Source organism: Enhydra lutris, unplaced genomic scaffold (genome assembly GCF_002288905.1).
Source record: "Enhydra lutris kenyoni isolate GAN:26980312 unplaced genomic scaffold, ASM228890v2 scaffoldscaffold11, whole genome shotgun sequence".
NCBI classification, from domain to species: domain Eukaryota; kingdom Metazoa; phylum Chordata; class Mammalia; order Carnivora; family Mustelidae; genus Enhydra; species Enhydra lutris.
Window position 1 is genome coordinate 36,060,683 of NW_019154095.1, and position 17,657 is coordinate 36,078,339.

At 36.2% G+C, this 17,657-nt stretch overlaps 1 protein-coding gene across 1 annotated transcript in view; it reads left to right on the plus strand.

Annotated features, from left to right (window-relative positions):
- The first annotated feature begins 1,867 nt into the window (after positions 1 to 1,867).
- LOC111144479 (disintegrin and metalloproteinase domain-containing protein 5-like) overlaps positions 1,868 to 17,657 on the plus strand; it is a 190,841-nt gene continuing 175,051 nt past the window's right edge. The window contains exons 1-4 of the mRNA XM_022498781.1: positions 1,868 to 1,922; positions 2,745 to 2,824; positions 13,214 to 13,297; positions 13,754 to 13,809. Of these exons, the coding sequence (XP_022354489.1) occupies positions 1,868 to 1,922; positions 2,745 to 2,824; positions 13,214 to 13,297; positions 13,754 to 13,809 (275 nt within the window). The remainder of the gene's footprint in view (positions 1,923 to 2,744; positions 2,825 to 13,213; positions 13,298 to 13,753; positions 13,810 to 17,657) is intronic.

Consider the following 17,657-nt stretch of genomic DNA (forward strand, 5'->3'; position numbering starts at 1 on the left):
AAAAATATATACATAGTGGAATATTACTCAGCCATCAAAAAGGATGAAATCTTGCCATTTGCAACGATGTGGGTGGAACTACAGGGTCTTAGGCAAAGCAAAATAAGTCAGTATGAGAAAGACAAATACCATACGATTTTATTCAGATATGGACTTTAAGAAATAAAACAGATGAATATAGGGGAAAAGAAGAGAAAATAAAAGACAAAAACAGAGAAGGAGACAAACCATGAGAGTCTCTTAAGTATAGGAAATAAACAGGGTTGCTGGAGGGGAGGTGGGTGAGGGGATGGGGTAACTGGGTGATGGACATTTAGGAGGACACTTGATGGAATGAGCATTGTGTATTATATACAACTGATGAATCACTAAATTCTACCCCTGAAACTAATATATGTTAATTAAATTGAATTTAAATAAAAAATTTAGAAAAGAAAAAAGTTTAATCATGTCCTGGCATTTGAATAATATTTCAAAGTTCTTTTCAGTCAACACTTTGAATAACCCACTGATTTCACCCATCCAGTATGGCTCTTGCTGTCAGTTGGGCTCTTTTTCCTTGATAGGTGATCTCTTGCAGATTTCAGAATTTTCTGTTCACTGTCATTTTCAATTTCAGATTTGCTTTTCCTTTAATGCCCCATTTTTAACATACGGGTCCTTTCTAAGGTCATTTTCTTATTTTTTAAATCAAGAGAAACTTTCCTATTATCCTTTTAAATATTTTCTTCTATTTTAATTTTTCTCTCCTTCAGGAAATGCTAATATCTAGATAATGACAGTTCTACTCTTCAACCTCAATTTTATTATTTCACTTTCTATTTTTTAATTCTTTTTTATTCTTTCCTCGGAGAGTTTGTCAATCTGCTATTACAAGTTGCTAATTCATTAAGTAGTATATATCCATCCTGCTATTTTCCTATTTATTGTGACTTATTTCTTGTTCACGTGGTTCTTTTTAATGATCATTTGTTACTGTTGTATTCTGCAAATAGCTTCCCTTAGTTTTTGGGATAGTGAAACAATTTTAAAGTGAATTTACAGACATGTTTTTGACATATATTAGAGCAAAATTGTACTTAGTGTGGGGTGTGGCTGTAATGTTTTTACTATCATGTGGGTTAGAATCTGTGAAGGAAAGAATGCCTATAGACTCCAAATATCAAACTGTTCTTGCTCCTCATAAAGGCAGGATGCAGTAAGGTCTAATCAAAGTGGTAAAAACTAGGGGCTTCAGGAAAACTAGTGTGTCAATAATAATTTGAGATAGTAAAGGAGATTGTTTGGAAGAGTCTGTATTTGACAAGAGATTGTACTGGGGTCTTCTGTATCCAACAGCTGTCCCATAATGGCTTATCGAACCAACTTGAGTTTATTAAAAGGCAACGGTTGTTTTTTTTTTTTTCCTCCAAATATAAATATTTCACTTGTTTGGATGATATGTATATGTAATAGGAAGAGACTAACTTGCTATCATTTTTATCTTTCTTCTTTCTCTTCGCTGAAGCTAGAAATTACTTCAAAAATCGTTGGTCTAACTACAACATATAAACGAAAGCCTCAACCAGGCACGACTCTCATCTGAGAATCGAAAATTTCAGTCTTTTCTTCCTTAACAGTAAGCCCAAAGAGTGTGGGCGTTGACAGTCCGTCCTTGAGCTCTCCCCGGTCTGCCTGCGGTTGCAGGTGACTGAGCTAAGCCACCTCCAGGGGCAGCAGAGCGAGCGCAGAGCCCTGGGCTTTCCAGAGGCAGCGCAGGCGCTTCCCTCTCCGGGAGCGCACTGGCAGCCTGCGCGAGCTGCGCCTCCAGCTCCGCAACGCTTCAACTGTTGTTACAACGCCAGCCCGACTCCAAGACAGCGAAGCCATGTTCCTTCTTCTGGTCCTTCTCACCGGACTTGGAGAGCTGCACGCAGATCCCGGTAAATCCAGATGCTTGTTACCTCTTGCTAGCCAGGCTTGCGGGGGCTGGGGGCGAGGGCGGGGGCGGGGGCGGGGCGGACTGCCTTCGCTTAGAGAATGAATGCTTTAGTCCAGGCCACAGGCCCAGACCTTACCCCGGCCCCACGCCATCCCTACCCACTTTCTTCTAGGCCCTCCTCGGCGTCTATGGCCAAAAAAGCAGAGGTAGCCTCCAGGCAGAAAATATTTTCACGTCTCTGGGATGGTATTCTTGTCTATAAAACGGACAAAAATGAAATAATGGGGTCATTAACACAGACAGAATTTTGCTATTCTGGAAATAATTGAATCGCCATAAAAAACCTATTTGTTAGTGATTCCCTGATTTGGTGACTGCTGTCCTCCACCCGCTCCATTGAAAATTTCAGATGACTATTGCATTTGGTATCCTGTATCTTTACCCTGCAAACCATCCCATTTTCTTGAACCTGTGTTTCTCTTTTCCACAGCTCTTTTACAATATCATAATTTGTTATTCGGTGTTACCTAGCCAAACTGTCAAAATTGCCTAACTGGGGGTCTCTCTCTCTCTCTTTCTCTATGTGTGTGGGCCTATCTGTGTGTAGAGATTGAGAGAGAGAGAAAATAAAAACTTGACATCTTGACGAGGGCCAAGAAATTTGTGGATAAGAACAACCAGATCAGAAACACAGTGGAAAAGAAGGGTAGATACATAGACTATACCAAAATATTTTGGTAATGTAGAAAAAGAAATGTGGGATTGAATTTAGAAATGGATAATGTAGGAGTAGGTTGAAAATAACTGCCTATTTTTATTTTAGGTCCTCATACAACATTTCTGCAGACCACAGTTCCAGAGAAGTTCTCATCATTTGATACAGAAGGAAATCCAGAAAATAATGTAATTGGGAAATGTTTTTATATCTTAAATTGTGTTAAGTTGCCTTTACTATCAAGACCAAAGTTGCTGAATGGAGGCAGGAACAGAATTCTTGGAGGTAGAGCTGGGAGCTGGAACTTGGTTCACAACAAGGAGCAATTTGAAGTGTATGAATATATGTGACTTTCTATGTGTGTGTTTCTGTAGATGTGAAGGATTTTAAGGATAGGATCCAACAGGGCCAGAATGAGGGAGAAGCAGCACTTGACTCAGAAAATTTAAGGGAATGGCAAAAAATGAATTTCCCCGGGACCAGGATTAAGGTATAGCCAGTGGGGTAAGTCAGGGTCAGATACTGTCTTTCTTTAAAACTTGATAACTAGTTCATCATGGATTTTTTCCTTCTAATTTTGATTGTCTAAAATATAGTATTGAAATAGTATTCTTTTTTTTTTTTTAATTGAGTTTTGCGGTCCTCTACTCCTAGCCCTCATGATTTCCTTCAACTACTTGCCTCAGCTTTCAGAGTCTGAGGAGCCTGAAAGATGATCTGTTAATTAGCTCGTAGAGGAGCCTGGATATTATTCTTCTCTATTTCCCCAGGAAAATCTACTTCTCACATGGTTCCTTCTACCATAGGATAATCTAATGCTAGTCATAATTGCAGGTCCCCAAATTAATTTTTTTCTTTTTCGTGGTTTTTAAAACCTTCCTTCTGTGTTTTACATAAGGATACACTGTATCAGGGTTCTCCCTCCCCTATTATCTCTAGTTCTCTGAAGGTAAAACTCTCCTCCCCATATTCTATTTCTCTACGTTTTCTTTCTGAGTAGGGGGTTTTAATTACCACCCACCCTCCCCTGCCCCCACCTACCACCCACCAAGTGAATTCTCAGTCATGCAAAGTATATGAGTGCCACTCCAGGGGGTTTTGTGTTGTTATTGTTGTTTTTTGTTTTTTTCTGATTGGAAAGAAGGAGCTCCGTTGGACTTCTTGTTTAGTTTCCTTCTTCCTGATATTAATAATCCCAACCTTCTCTCTCTTTTATTTATCACTGAGCACAGATGATCTTTGAGTTCACCACTTGTCCAATCTCTAGCATTTTTAAAAAGTAATTTAATAATATGAAAGTTCAATGTGTTTCTTTTAACTTTAACAATTTTAAAAGCTTTTAATATTTTTGCAACAGAAAAATATTCTTAATGTGGAATGTGATTGTATTTTAATATATTCAGTATAACATGAGGGAGGACCTGCAAAAGTAAGAATGCCTGGAAGGCACATAGAGACCTCCCAGATTTAAGAAATAAGAACATGGGTACCCAATTAATTCTGAATTATTTCTAATTGCCTATGCATATGTACAAAAAGATAAAAAAGAAGTATTGCATGGGGCATACTAAATAATTTTAAATACTAAAAATTATTTGTTGTTCATCTGAAGCAAATTATAAGTATTGTTGATTAAGAAAAGAGGTGGAATTGAACCATAAGAAAAGCATTTATTTGGGGTCTCAGAATTGCATTTCAAGAAGCACAGATTCAGTAGCAACCCAAATTGTGTCCCCCCAGGGAACAACAAAAAAGGGTTTTTAAGACAAAAAGGGGTGCTCCTATATGTTGTTGACAAAGAATTTTGATTAGTGTTAATGACAGAAAACTAATCTTGGCTGAATAGAATTGGTTGCTAAGACCATCACTAAGCAAAGCCTCTTCCTACAGCAAGTGTTTGATCTGAGTTATTGGAATATCAGCAGTTTGGCCCTGTTCACAGCTGTGGCCTAGTTCAGACATTCATGGTTCCACCCTGTGAAGATATGCATAAATCCCATTTCCTTAATGTCTTCCTGGATCCATTTTAAAGCCCCTTGACATAAGTGACTCCATCTGATTTCACCTTTCACAGTATCTAAATATGTACTTCTTTCTTGAATTGTATTTCCCTGATGATTTGACTTGCCTTATCAGTTCCTTGTTTTACAGAATTTGCTTATAAAACTCCTTGAAATTATTCCATCTAAATTGTAACATAGTTTCTACAGTGGTCACATAAAATTTATTTCATTCTTTTTCTCAATGAACATTTAGTGGTAAAAAAACAAAACAAAACCCACTGGGCATTAGCACTGTGAAGTTAACAACTCTCATCATTGTTCTTCTTAGCTTGCTTTTGCATTCTTCACCATTATGTTGTATCTCTTAATTTTAAGACAGTCTTTTAAAATGTTGCCTATTGACAAAACCAGAATATTGTCATCAAATTTTATTGCCTTCTTCTTCAACACTACACAGGATGATTCTACTTCTTCCCATGCTGGAAAACTATTTAATAACATCCAGATAAAAGAACTGAGTCCTTCAAGGGATTAGAACATTTCCAAAGATAGAGCAAGTGCCGTACCAATTATCCACTTCAAATTGGAGTTTCTCTTCCTAGTCGTAAAGAATATTTTCCCTTTTGAGAACAGAGTTGACACCAGAGGGGTGCATTTTGAGGACAGGGCTCAATTCTTTCTTCAGCACAATTGTTATCTAATTCCCTTTCTAAATGATATTCATTTTGACTTTTATAAGCCAATGCTAACAAAATTATAAAGTCAACAATCACTCATTTCAACAGCCAATTCTCAACTGGGTGCTTCTTAGGAGTCACGCACTGCTCTCTGGACCTCACACATACTAATTTACTTAATCCTCCTCACAATCCCGTAAGATAAGTATTCTTCCAACCCTGAGTTCAGGGATGGGTGAGTGGACACTAAAGCCCAGAGAGGTTAACTAACTTGCCTAAAGACACACAGTCATTCCTGGTGGAGCTGGGATGGGAACCAAGGCAGTCTGAGCCCAGAGCCAGGCCTCCTGAGCAGAACCGCCACTTGAAATTACTTCTCAGGCATCAGGGGAACACTCCAGTATCACTGTTTGCTCTTCTTTCAGTTTGCGAAATCCTATTGCTAAAGAGATAACTCTGAACAAGAAGGACATAGGCCTCACTCACTGAGAGATTATTTTAAAAGTCAACAAGAATATTTTGGGCCTTGTTTTAGAATTAAAGCATGATTTCAGTGCTTCAAATAAATCGAGGATTCTCCCAACTGCAATTGTTCAAGAGAGCCAACAGGTTTGGTTAATGCAAGAGAATTGAAGAATATTGAACATCAGCAAAATCATATCATAAAAACCTTTCACTCACTTCAAACAGCATAGATGATGAAGCAAGAGAGCAATATCTTGACAGTAACCTCACTGTCAAGGGAAAGGGCATCAGGTGCTCTTTGATATGACAAGGACAGACAACACCTTAGAATCATTCATGTTTTCCTTCAGTTTCTCTCTCTTTTTTTTTTTTTTATTTATTTTTGCAAGAGAGAGAGAGCATGAGAGAGAGCACGAGTGAAGGGGAGGAGCAGAGGGAGAAGAAGACTCCCCGTCAGCAGGGAGCCTGATGAAGGACTTAATCCTAGGACCCTGCCTGGGTCATGACCTGAACTGAAGGTAGATGCTTAACCAACTGAGCCACCCAGGTGCCCAGCTTCAGTTTCAAATAAACATTTTCTGCATATTTATACAAACACCCACAAAGTTTTTTTTTTTTTTTTTTAAACTTATATTACCTCCACAAAAGCAGTACAGTTTTTCTCATTAACTCAGTAAGGGAGTCTCAGCAACAAGTCTCAGCAACAAGTTTGCTGTTGTCTTTGAGGTCTTTGGAAGGGATTTCAAATAGCCTTATAAACAGGCTCTGTTATCCTTTGAAAAATGCTGCACAAGCAAAGGAAATATTTTTTCTGCATTGTAGTTACTTGCACCTGAGGCTGTGCCCTAACAATTAACGTGTGTAGATCTCTGATGACTTACATAATTGCATGGGAAGCCATTATAATTCTTTAATTATCACAGTGGATTTCAACTGGGCACCTGAAATTTTGCTTGCAATTTTGGAGTCAGAAAATACTTCTGGTAATTATACATTCAAATAGTCATCTAAGTAGAAAGATTGATCATACACTGTGTGCAAAACCATTATAGTGTATGTTGCAATTCTTGTATCTTTCCAATTCTTAACCCTCAAAGAAGGTGTTGTATCACCTTCTTTGGTACTATATGAGGAAATCACTCATCTCTTTTGCTTAGCCATTGGTATGTGTGGGTTTATATTTGACTTTCCACCATTTTTGATGTTAAACACACGTACGAAGAACTTCAAAGGGACCCTTTACCCCGTTGATAAAATTGTATAGAATTTTGGCATTTGGGATTTAAAATATACATGAAAAACAGATAATAGTCCAAGATATTTAAAAAAGAAATGAAAATATTGAATTTGATGATCTCACAAGCTGTGCCAGTGAATCTGTCACAAGTCCAAATTCATAGATAATCATAAACGAGTTGAACCATTGAAAGGGTTGCAAACTTGTAAAACAGACAATACACTGAACTTGATATGATTCAAAAAAATAATGAGCTTCCAGTTTACCTGTAAGGGCCAGTTGTAAACATAGCCTTCCTGAACAAACCCAGAGCTAATCTCACAGAAGGTTTGGAAAGGCTCATTTTCAGGGATTAGTGGACTTTCAGAAGGGAGAATGTTTAGGTATGGACATGCTCTCAACTGTGTTAATATACTTGGTGGAGTAAGGCTCTTCTTGAACACATCTTCAGGGGAGTGAGGCATTTACTGGATGCTTCCCTAGGGTCTAGGGCTCTTACTGATTTGCTGACTTCCAGAAGCTAGTTATTTGTGTGTGGCTGTTGGTGACTGGCTGGTTTTCTGATTGTGTGCTCTGCCCAATTCTAACAGTGTTTGCTTGTCCACGACTTGGGACTTTGGCCAAAGAAAGCCTTTCTCTTTCTTGAATATGAAAAACAAATGTTTTTAATTCTGAGTCTTTCCTTTTGGATTTCCCTCAGACAAGTCTACATGGAGAGTTGAGAGATCACATAGGTCTTTATTTCTGAAGGGATGATTTTTGGCTTGTATTGCCATTTAAATGATTTAAACACCAGATATTGTAGTGGAAAAGATCTCAGACTATGAAAGTTTTATAATTTATTGAAAAAAGCTGAATATAGAATATTTCAGGTGCTCTGACAAGGTCAGTACAGAGCACAGGATAAAAATTGTTAAACTAAGGACATATCCATATGACAGGATGCCTTGCAACTCTAAACACACACCAAGTTCTATTTAGGAATGAAAAAGAAATAATTTACTTGCACACTTCTGAGTGTCCTAAATGATTTCTTTTTTTTTTTTTTAATTTTATTTATTTATTTGACAGACAGAGATCACAAGTAGGCAGAGAGACAGGCAGAGAGAGGGGGGAAGCAGGCTTCTTGCTGAGCAGAGAGCCCGATGTGGGGCTTGATCCCAGGACTGGGATCATGTCCTGAGCCAAAGGCAGAGGCCACTGAGCCACCCAGGTGCCCCTCCTAAATGATTTCTTTGAGTTAGATAAAGGAATTAATGGCAGCCAAGGCTTGTTGTTCCAAATCCTCACATGATTTGATCAAATAAAACACTCATCACCATCTGTTACACACACTAAAAAGGGGCCCACTTAGTTTAGTGGGCAAAGAAAGAAGTAATACTAAGTGCTTTTCCTTTTGTTTTTTCTTCCTTGGTTTCTGGGCTGAAAAGTACTAGGGTAAAACATTTTGCCCTAGAAACATATTAATAACAAATGTTGGTAAAATGATGATTCCTTTTAAAGCCCAAATTGACTGAGCCAAGGCTATTTAAGGGAACATTGGAACAGTAAGGTAGAGTCGCAGGGTATTCTCTAACATACCAAATGTATGCCAACCGAAGCTGCTCTTTACAGCCCCTTGGAACTTGATTTCTATTAATATTCTTTGGTGTTCATGTCCTGGTATCTTATGGGGGTGGTGTAGTGTTTACATGTTGCTGAGTTTTATTTACATAATAATGTTTGGATACTTTTTCCCACCACAACCACCAGACTCCTTGTTCTATTTTAGCTGAATTTTGTGAATGATAGTGATATACATAATTCCTTCCACAAGAACAACCAAAATGAATAATATGAAAAATCTTTTTCATCATTCCTGCAACTATAAGTTTTGATAATAGAGCAAACTAAAGAAAACATATCCATGTACAAAATATGACCTAGAATGTTTTTGAGATCCTTGCATCCCCCCAACCACCCTGCCCCCATATAAAAGAGTAAAGGTGGGAAATTCATTAATTTCTACTTAGTTAGGAACAATTATCAGTGTGCTGCAGAATGTCTGCCAATTCCTTCTGGCAATGATGTAATATGTTCATAAGAGGGATTTATATTTCAGTTTCTGTGATTAATTTGATTGAAATTTAGTGTTTTTGAAATACTGCAGAGAGGATGTTTTAGACCTTAGGCATAGATATATACTACACTCCTTCAATTTCATAGCACACTATGATTAATGGTCCCATTAAGCCCCTTATTATTGTAATTCTTCCCTTATTCCTGGTCCCCCTTCCCATTTCCTTTTTCCATCTAATGATAACCATACCCGTGTATTTGATATATTTCTTTATATCTGTATATACATTTGTATTATATTGCAGTAGACAGAATTCTGAGATGTCCTTCAAGAGTCCTACTTCTTGATGTGCACCCTGTATAATTCCCTCCTCTTGAGGATCAGTGAGACCTCTAGATATGATAGGGTGGTCATTGCATTTGTTACTTTTTTTTTTTTTTTTTTTTTTGGTGGAAGCTTTATTTACTTATTTATTTTTATTTGACAGACAGAGATCACAAGTAGGCAGAGAGGCAGGCAGAGAGAGAGGGGGAAGCTGGCTCCCCACTGAGCATAGAGCCTGATGATGCGGGGCTCCATCCCAGGACCCTGGGATCATGATCCAGGCTGAAGGCAGAGGCTTCAACCCACTGGGCCACCCAGGTGCCCCTTGTGGGAGCTTTATATTCCTTGTAACATTTAGACCGTGATCTATTTGGATTTTTTTTTTTTTTCCCTATCGTGAGATAGAGAAGTCAAAGTTCATTGTTTTTTCTGTATGGATACTGAGCAGCATGTATGGAAGAGTGTTTATCCTCCTCAGATTACAGTGGTGACTTTACTGAAGATCAGATAAATACATATTTGTGGCACTCTCAGGATTTTTTATTCTGTGCCATTGGACTGTTGTTTAAAACTTTGGCCCATATTCCACTGCCTTAATTACTGTAGCTTTATAAGTCCATACAGGTTGGTGTAGGCACCTCTACTTTTTTTTTTTTTAAATATATTCTTGTCTTGACTATTCTAAGCTCAGTTAACTTGTTCATATCCACAAGTGACCTGCTATGATTTTACTGAGTTTTCATTGAATCTATGGATCAACTTAGGGGAAATTGAACAATTTTGAGTCTTCTAATTCATGTACCTGTATATCTTTCCATGTATTTTAGGTTTTCTTTCAATAAGTCTTAGTAGTTTTTGGTGTAGATGTCTTGAAAACCTTTTGTTATAGTTATTCTCAGTTTCTTTTTGACATATTTTAATGCTGCGACATATGGTGGGGTTTCTTTCATTAATTTTCTAATTGCTACTTATCTATGAATAAAAGCTGGATTATCAAAAGTTGATGAGAATTATTTTATTATCCTTCATGTGAGATATTTTGATAAATGTTATATGTGCATTTGAATATTTCTTTTTGAGTGATTATGTGTAGTGTTGCATATATGTCAGAGAATTTTAATTGACAGTGCTGTCCGAATCTTTATAGCCCTACTGATATTTCTCTTGGTCCTTAACGTAACTGATGTAATTATAAAATCACATATACTTTTGAATTGAATATAATTTTTCTTAGTTTCATCAATTTTTGTTTTATATATTTTGGGGATATAATATTAATTGTGTGAAATGTTTATGATATAGAATTTTAACTTTTAATTAATGCTTTTGTCATTATAAAATGTCCACCTTTGTTTCTTATAATTCACTTTCAATTTTATTATATTGCTTGCTATTAATATAGCCACATTATCTTTCTTTTGGGTATTGTTTGCATAGTAGAATTTTTAATCCTTTTATTTTCAGTCTTTTATGTTTAAAATGCTTCTATTTATGAAGTGTATAATAATAACAATTTTTTTAAAGGTTTGTTTTATTTATTTATTAGAGAGAGAGAGAAAGAGCAAATTGGAAGAGAGAGATCTCAAGCAGAGTCTGTGCTGAGTGTGGAGCCCAGTGCAGGACTGGATTCCATGAGCCTGATATCATGACCCCAGCTGAAATCGAGTCACCTGCTTAACTGACTAAAACCCAGAAGCACCCCATATAATTATTATTTTTAAACCCACTTTGTTTTTCTTAATTTTTCCTTTCCTCTGTTGTTTATAATCCATGATGTGATTATTATCCTAATTTATCTTTTTAGGCTATTATTGATGCATTCTTTTATTATTCTTTTAATGACTACCCTTGTGATTACTAAATTTATATTTTACCATTCCCTGAATAACTCATGGACCTTAAAACTTTACTCCTTATTTATGTTCTTTTTGTCATTTGTGCCATTATTATCTACTTTACAACTATGTATTTTTTTTAATGCCAAAAGCACATATTATCACTATTTAAAACAAATGATATTCACTTAAATTTACCGGCAACTTACTTTCTCCTATGGTTTTCATTCTCTTACATTTTTCATGATTCTATCTTGAAGCAATTTCCTATTTATAAAAAGAACACAGTATTTTTAGTATTTTTTTCAGTGCAGGTGTGCTGGCAATGAATTCATTTTCTTTTTGAAGAAATATGTTTATTTTGCTTGCACATCTGCTGGGTATTTTTCCTGGATATAAGCTCTTGGTTGACTATCATTTTCTTTCAGGACTTTAAAGATGTTATTCCTTTGCCTGCTAGTGTTCGTCGTTTCTGTGGGAGACTTAGGCATACTTACTTAAAAGTCTTTTGGAAATAATGTTCCCTTTCTCTCTTGTTGCTGTTTAAATATGTGCTTCTGTCTTTTTGTTTCAGTTGTTTGAGTATGATATGCCTAGGTTTGTTTTCTTTGTATTCATTCTGTTTTGGATTAATAAGAGTAGGAGAGTGTGGGTTGATACCTTTCATAATAAGCTTTGGAAAATCTCGGGATTAATTCCTCAAATTTTTCTTTCCTGGTCTCTATCTTCTCTTGTTTTTCTTGGACTATAATTACATGAATGTTAGATGTTTTTAATGGGTTACACTTCTCTTATTTTCTTCTTGGCATTTTTTTCTTTGTACTTCAATCTGAGTATTTTCTACTTATTGGTATTCCTGTTTGCCAATTCTGTCTTCTACTCCATCTGATCTTCTGTCAAACCCTTTCTATTGAATTTTTAGTAGCAGGTATTACATTTTTTCTGCTCTAGAATTTCCGTTTGTTTATTAGATATTCTACCTTTCTGAAATTCTCCATATTTTTCTCGCAAGTCATGGTTAATATACATATTACCTGTAGCTTTGTTATAACTCTCTATTTTTTTTATTTGATTTTTGGTAATTTGATCCTGTTATTGTGCATTTCTTATAATTTTTTATTGAAAATAGGTGTATTGCTTTCAAAGGAATGCTTAAAAAGTAACACAAGCCATGTGGCTTAATCAACAGAAATGTTATTGTCTCACAGTTCAACAAAAGAGGCTAGAAGTCCAAGATCAGAATGTTGGCAGGGTTGGTTCTTTCTGAAGACTGGGAGGAGGAATCTGCCTCAGGCATCTCTCCTTGGCTTATGATAGAGTCTTCTCCTTGCAAATCTTCACATGGCATTCCCCTTTGTGTATGTCTGTGTTTAAATTTCCCCTCTTTATAAGGACACCAGTCATATTGGATTAAGACCCAACCTAGTAACCTAACTTAACTACTTCTATAAGGATGCTATCTTTGAATAAAATCATATTCCAAGGTCCTTGGTTAGGAATTCACAAATAAATTTGGAAGGAGGGAGACAATTCAACCCAAACATTTGGATGTTGTGTTTGAAACATTATAGAAGCTCTAGATGATGTCTTTGAAGTTTCTTTTCTCTTCCTGACAATTTTGTACATTTCTTATTTACATTCTGGGTTGTTTTGTTTTGTTTTGTTTTGTAAGCTATGTGGACTTAAAATTTTATTGATGCTATCATATTCCCTTTTATTTTTCATCATATTTGTTTAATAATGGTATTTTTAGAGGGGACAATTCTCAGGATCCTCACCAGATTTCTACAGTGTCATTCAAATGACTCTCCAGAACATTTATCTGTTGCAAAGAATCTTGTGGTGTTATAATACAAAGTTGAGGACCTGAAAACTTTTCAATGGCTATTTCTCTTGTTAAAATAATTTTTTAAAATTAACAAAATAAATAATTTTGTGAATCTTTTATTTTCTCTTGTCTTCTGGTGGGTTCTCTGGATATGTCTCTGCTCCTCCTCTCTCGTCTCCTACATTCTATTCCAGAGGCATGCCATTGCTTATGTGGATAAGCAAAGTGCAATGGTACTTACTATGTTATATTGCTAGAGGTATAGTGCATTTCTTATAGTGCTATCTTTTAGGAGTATTTCTTCCATGGAGTAGTAGTTCTTCCAATTTACTTTTTGGTAGGTCTGGGAGTAAACAAGTAATATGTTCTTTCAAGTGACGTAGTATCTTTGGTATTTGCTTTGGGCATAGTGAAGGGTGATATATGTCTAAGCCAAAGGATAATAATCATCAGGTAAACTTTTCCCTAAGAAATGTTAGGGTGAATAATAGGCCTGTGGGGACTAGTATGTAGTTCTCAATTTAGAATTCTAAAGCTTTGGATATCACACAGCAAGGGAAACATATATAATGGTTATACAATAATTATTAATTTTATCAGTATTTTTTAAAGCATAACTCAGAAAATACATTATTTAGGATAAATTATTTGCAAGTATTATTCTGATTTTTTGGATACTCATGTTACAGATTGCTTATATCATTACAATAAAAGGAAAGCCATATTTTGTCCATCTCACAAAACAGTAAGTAACTATTTTATCCTTTCAAATTTTAATTGTTTGGTTTCTTGATTTTTGAAAATAGGTATGAATAGAATCATTTCAATTCAAATGTGTACTGATATTTGTATATATGTGTTACTAATTGTTTACTGATTTTTGGGTAAAAGCACAGGTATACAAAGGTAAACCATGGTCCACAGTGAATTTGCATATTCAGACAAACTAATGGAGAAAGGGGGAATTTTATTATAATATAGTATTGTAATAAATGTGTAAATAATATTCTTTGGAAATCAAGGAAGGTTTTTTGGAAAGAGGTAAAAGATAATTTGTAGCTTGACAGAAGATACCTTGAGAGCTCTATAAAGAAATGAGGTAGTTTAGAGATTTCCTCTGTTTAGAGGAAATCATCTGCAAAACATGGGGGTTTGAGACAGTGAATTCTGTGGTGTGCAAGAAGTCCACATTAATTACTAAAGAGTGTATTTCTGGAGGATAGAAATAAGAGATTTTGGAAAATAGGCAGGAGCCAGGTTGTAGAAGATCTGTAATGCTATGATAAGGATTTTGGAAGCCAAAAATGTTTTGAAGCATGTACTTTACAGTCTCATTGAGAGTTTAGGTGGTTTTTAAGGAAGCAGAAGTTGAGGTAAGGTATCTGATTATAAACACGAGTGATGATGGTGGCTTGAACAATGGCATTGGTCATAGAACAGGAAAGAAAAATTCAGTAGACTTCAAAGGTGGATTTGTTAGAGTGATTGAGAAAAACTGTGGATAATTTAGTTGTTGCTTAAGAAAATGGGTAGTTTATAATTAATTAAATGAGAAACAAGTGAAATATATGTGTGAGGAAGGGGAGAGTTTGGTTTGCAGTGCCTTATAAGATATCCAAGTGGATTTTCTCTATTAACTATATGAATACAGGAATTTGAATCTCTGAGGAGAGGATGACAAAAGGATATAGATTTAGCAGTAATCAATAGTTTGGCTGTAATATAGAAAAGAGTTTATAGAGTGCTTATAAATAGACTGGTGACTGAAGACTGAATCCTAAAAAACATCAATATTTCTGAGATAAGGATAATAAAAAAGAGTGGCCAACATGGAAGATCAAGCTGGAAGGGTTAGGGAGGTAAGAAGAGAAGCAGAAGAGTGATGTGTGATATAAATTAAGTGATTAGACTAACTGGTCAGAGTTTTCAAAATAATGGCTGAAGTCCAAGGCAATGATTTTAAAATTGCCTTTTGGATCTGACATTGTGGTGGCTTTGAATCTTTTCCAGAGTAGTTTCAGGGTGAATAAGAATTGATAAAGTGGATAAACTATGTGTAGACTACTCTTTTGGTAGAATCCGTTGAGAATTGAAAATATATAAAGAACAGTGAGAGTAGGAAACAAGGTCAAGGGAGAATTATTTATGAAGGTAATGGTTTCATAATAAACCTTTTAATAGGACTAAAGTAAAAAAACAATAGAGAGGAATAGTTTGAAATAACAGGATTGGAAAAGTATTTTCAATATATGGCACAGATGGGATAGGTAGCACAAGTGTAAGGGTGTGCTTTCAACAACAGAAGTAGTTATCTTCTGGAAATAAAGAGAAGGAATGAGGATGGGTACAAGTGATCTGAAACCAAAGTGACTTGTAGGTTACATGGGATGATTGGCAGGAGAAGTGTCAAGATTCTGAATTGTTACTGAGGAGAATGAAGGAAAATCTGACAATGGTTATTGGGACCTTGGTACTTAGTTAAGCTTAGCGAATATGAATATGTAGTAATGCCAAGAAAACCTTTTTATTTTTTTATTTTATTTTATTTTTTTATGTTGGAGCATTTTTTTTCCTTTTTTAAAATTTAATTTTATTTTTTCAGTGTTCCAAGATTCAGTGATTATGCATCACACCCAGTGCTGCATGCAGTACCTGCCCTGCTTAATACCCACCACCGGGCTTACCCATAACCCTCACCTTCCTCCCCTCCAAAGCCCTCAGTTTGTTTCAGAGTCCACAGTCTCTCATGGTTCCTCCTCCCCTCCTGATTTCTCAAATTCACTTTTCCTTTCCTTCTCCTAATGTCCTCCATGTTATTCCTTATGCTGCACAAGTAAGTGAAACCATATGATAATTGACTCTCTCAGCTTTATTTTACTCAGCATAATCTTTTCCTGTCCCATCCATGTTGATACAAAAGTTGGGTATTCATCCTTTCTGATGGAGGCATAATACTCCATTGTATATATGAACCATATCCTCTTTACCCATTCAACATTTGAAGGGCATCTTGGCTCTTCCCATAGTTTGGCGATTGTGGCCATTGCTGCTATGAACATTGAGGTACATATGGCTCTTCTTTTCACTAAATCTGTATCTTTGGGGTAAATTCCCAGTAGTGCGGTTGCAGGGCCTTGGGTAGCTCTATTTTTCATTTCTTAAGGAATCTCCAGACTGTTTTCCAAAGTGGCTGTGCCAAGTTGCATTCCCCCCAACAGTATAAGAGGGTTTCCCTTTCTCCACATTCTCTTCAACGCTTGTTGTTTCTTGTCTCGTTAATTTTGGCCATTCTAACTGGTATAAGGTGGTATCTCAGTGTGGTTTTGATTTGAATCTCCCTGATGGCTAAAGATGATGAACGTTTTTTCACGTGTCTGTTAGCCATTTGTATGTCCTTTTTGGAGAAGTTCCTGTTCTTGTCTTCTGCCATTTTTTGACATGATTATCTGTTTTGTGTGTGTTGAGTTTTAGGAGTTCTTTATAGATTTTGGATATCAGCCCTTTCTCTGTAGTGTCATTTGCGAATCTCTTCTCCCATTCTGTGGGTGGCCTCTTTGTTTTGTTGGCTGTTTCCTTTGCTGTGCAGAAGCTTTTTATCTTCATTGAAGTCCCAAAAGTTCATTTTTGCTTTTGTTTCCTTTGCCTTTGGAGACATGTCTTGAAAAAGTTGCTGTGGCCGATGTTGAAGAGGTTATTGCCTATGTTCTCCTCTAGGATTTTGATAGATTCCTGCCTCACATTGAGGTCTTTTATCCATTTCAAGTTTGTCTTTGTATATGGTGTAAGAGAATGGTTGAGTTTCTTTCTTCTATGCATAGCTGTCCAATTTCCCCAGTACCATTTATTGAAGAGACTGTCTTTTTTCCACTGCATATTTTTTCCTGCTTTGTTGATTATTTGACCTTAGCATTGCGGGTCCATATCTGGGCTCTACTCTGTATTTTTGGTTTATGTGTCTGTTTCTGTGTCAGTACCATGCTGTCTTGGTGATCACAGCTTTGTAGTAAATCTTGAAACCAGGCAATGTGATGCCTCAGCTTTGTTTTTCTTTTTCACATTTCCTTATCAATTCAGGGTCTTTTATGGTTCCATACAAATTTTAGGGCTGTTTGTTCCAGCACTTTGAAAAATGCCAGTGGAATTTTGATCGGGATGGCATTGAAAGTATAGATTGCTCTGGGCAGTATAGACATTTTAACAATATTTATTCTTCCAATCCATGAGCATGGAATAAATACATTTCCATCTTTTTTTTTCTTTTTAAAAAATTTTTTCTATTTTTTTTATAAACATATAATGTATTATTAGCTCCAGGGGTACAGGTCTGTGAATCGCCAGGTTTACACACTTCACAGCACTCACCATAGCACATACCCTCCCCAGTGTACATAACCCCACCACCCTCTCCCGACCCCCCACCCCCAGCAACCCACAGTTTGTTTTGTGAGATTAAGAGTCTCTTATGGTTTGTCTCCCTTCCGATCCCATCTTGTTTCATTTATTCTTTTCCTACCCCCCAAGCCCCCCACGTTGACTCTCAACTTCCTCATATCAGGGAGATCATATGATAATTGTCTTTCTCTGATTGACTTA